The sequence below is a fragment of the Teleopsis dalmanni genome, unplaced genomic scaffold, assembly GCF_002237135.1.
Source record: "Teleopsis dalmanni isolate 2A unplaced genomic scaffold, ASM223713v2 unscaffolded_contig_4621, whole genome shotgun sequence".
Taxonomy (NCBI): Eukaryota; Metazoa; Arthropoda; class Insecta; order Diptera; family Diopsidae; genus Teleopsis; species Teleopsis dalmanni.
The window spans coordinates 1-2,829 of record NW_024036003.1 but is presented as its reverse complement, the minus strand read 5'-3'; the positions used below and the strand labels follow the sequence as shown (position 1 = coordinate 2,829).

The window sequence follows — 2,829 nt, the reverse complement described above, 5'->3', positions numbered from 1 at the left end:
AACGTGTGTTGAATAAGTCATACTGTCCGTCAGAAATTTCTGGCTCGTAAGTATTTTTTATTAAATTTATAACTTATTATATTTCACATTAATAACAATTAATTTTTTATACATAGTCAATCTCCAGCCTTACATCAACTGGTTTGCCTTTATGTTTGCCCTGGTTGGAATGTAATGTCAACAGCGTACTTGATCTCATCGAGCGCAACGATGCAATTATCACTGATTACAACCAGATACGTGCATTGCGTTATGGTAAACCACCTCGACCCACCTTACGTCATGTATTTGCCTATGATTTTAAGGAGAAAGTGCCATTGGCAAGTTTTTTTGTCAAAGAATCAATTCACAATTGTAACGTATCATCCATTTGCACCACCATATTCAATTAATTCTTATGAAAGGTGATTATTTCATACATACAGAAATTATTGATATATGGTTATGAAAATAATATACATATTTTTTTAAAAATTCTCTTCTAGCTGTGCTACAAATCAACAATCAATATGCTACATGGACAAGTACCTGCTGCTAGATCTAACAATGCTGAACCACCAACATCGCCACGAACCTAATATAAAGCCGACCCAATTGATAGACAACCACTATTTATAGCATTTAAGGTTGGTGAAGGTAATTTACATATAGATAAATGCTCTTTATAAATTTAATCACTCTATTTATCTAAACAGATGGTGCAGCTGGTACTGCTGAGACTGGGACTTCATATCATAATCTTACGTAATCCTCGCATAATATTGTGGATGCAATGCGTGACTTTTTACATAATTTCCGTATAACTTGCTCGTTGGTCAGAATGATGATAATGACAGTTTTGAAGAAGACACCATGTCTACTCTTTTTTATCTACTCGTTGTTTATCATTGTTTATTTTAATGAACTTTTAACGTAAATTTATGTATATATGTATTAGATGATAGTTTTTGTAATATAATTATTATATATCAGAGTAGTAAGCTAATTAAAATTTATACCTTTTAGTAATAATTAAATTTAATTTGATTAAATTATTTAGTTCAATATATTTTAATATAATAATAAATGTATGTATATTATACTTAATATTAATTAAATATTGTTTAGAAAATTGTAGCCAAAGTTAAACCATTTGCAGCGCACAATAGATCTTTTAGGTCGGGGTGCATTTATAACCTATTATTTTATAATAATTAGTCACTTGCACAACCCTCATTTGCGCACAAGGCAGAAGATGCAGGTAAAAAAGTTTGCCTATGTACTTAGGCATGCGCGCGTGTATAGAATTTCATACAAAATTTGCATTAAGCATCGGTCTGGCGCAAGGGGAAAAATATTTCTCCAAAATGTAAAAGAAATTAAAAATAGTGTTAAGCGCATTTTTTAATATTACTTGGAATATATGTATATAATATATCATTTAATAAAATTATGAAAATAAGTTTAAATAAAATTTTTTTATTAAAAATGTATTAAAAAATAAACATGATATATGAAATATATGATATATGAAAATGAATTTTTTTTTAATTAATTAATTTATTGGTTTTTTTTTTCCAGCTCTAGGTTTTGTTTTTGGATGCGTCGCATTTGGAAATCTGCAATTAATAAAAATATATATGTAAATATCATACTTATGTTTAAATAAATAAGCGTATAAATACTTACAATGATTGTTCTTTTTCTTTTCGGAATTCTGAAAAATTAAAAAAAAAATTATTAATTTATTTGAAAATTTTAATAAAAATTGTTTAAATTACATTTTTTTCTTTGTTTTCTTTCTCCCGACGACGGTTTTCCTCCAGCCGACGGCGATTTTCTTCCTGCCGACGGCTATTTTCCTCCTGCCGCCGGCGGTTTTCTTCCTGCCGGCGGCGGTTTTCATCCTGCCGCCGGAGGTTTTTTTCGCGTCGTCGGCGGTTTTCTTCCCGTCGTCGGACACTTTCCTGGTGCCGCTGGTAGTTTCCTGCTGGTCGGCGGTTTCGTTGCTGCTGTTGACGCTGGGGTTGCTGAAGAAAGAGACAAAAAATGTTATTTTAATATTGCATTTAATATAAATCATAATATAATATATATATATTTTAAATTATTTACATACATTTTTACCGTCAACCAGCAGCCCAATCAATACGCCAGTTAATATATCCCGATTCTGAAAGTAAAGCATTAAAAATTTAATATTTATATTTTTAATATTATTATTATAATATTATTATTTTTAATATTATTAGTTGTATAAATTACAAATTTTTAAATATATTTTATTAATTTAATTTCATAATACTTACCATTGCTTCAACCTTCGCACACACTTAGTATGAAACATAAACGCAAACTGAATGTTGCATTTGCATTTTGCTTATTTCATTTTCGTAAACAAAAATAATTGCTTGAAAATAGTCCAGCATTTTCAAACCCTGAAATTTATCACACATAAAACGAAAACAAACACTAGATGGTGTTGGCTGTTAAACCCTAATTAGTTGCTGTATGACTCAATTTATTTATTGATCAAATGCAAATTTTTTTAAAATCATTATAAAAAAAACTGTGCATACGATTATTATGAATTTTGAAATACTGAAAGAAAACTCCTTCATCTTTATATAGACATATAGGTTATCCCGATCGGGGTTTTGCACGGTAAGATATTTGATTGCAAAAAATTATAACCTCAAAAAAAATATTCCAATATTTTTTGATGAAATTCTTTTGATATGAATTAAATACTAAATTGATATTATTAAATAATTGTTCAGTCATATATTTTTTAACATTTGTCATCTTTATTTTCTTTTTTAAATGATTGTTTTAAGAGAAATAATAATT

At 28.7% G+C, this 2,829-nt stretch overlaps 1 protein-coding gene and 1 long non-coding RNA gene across 2 annotated transcripts; one reads left to right on the top strand and one right to left on the bottom strand.

Annotated features, from left to right (window-relative positions):
- LOC119665352 lies at positions 1–861 on the top strand. The gene is made up of 4 exons (XR_005251373.1): positions 1–46; positions 117–404; positions 486–636; positions 696–861. It is a non-coding gene; the product is annotated as an uncharacterized LOC119665352 (long non-coding RNA).
- A 678-nt stretch (positions 862–1,539) lies between these two features.
- LOC119665351 (vicilin-like seed storage protein At2g18540) lies at positions 1,540–2,514 on the bottom strand. The gene is made up of 5 exons (XM_038074597.1): positions 2,289–2,514; positions 2,099–2,152; positions 1,761–2,009; positions 1,669–1,696; positions 1,540–1,598 (listed from the first exon to the last, which is right to left on the bottom strand). The coding sequence occupies exons 1-5, from the start codon at positions 2,289–2,291 to the stop codon at positions 1,540–1,542; spliced, it is 393 nt and encodes a 130-aa protein (XP_037930525.1). The 5' UTR covers positions 2,292–2,514.
- Between the last annotated feature and the right edge of the window lie 315 nt (positions 2,515–2,829).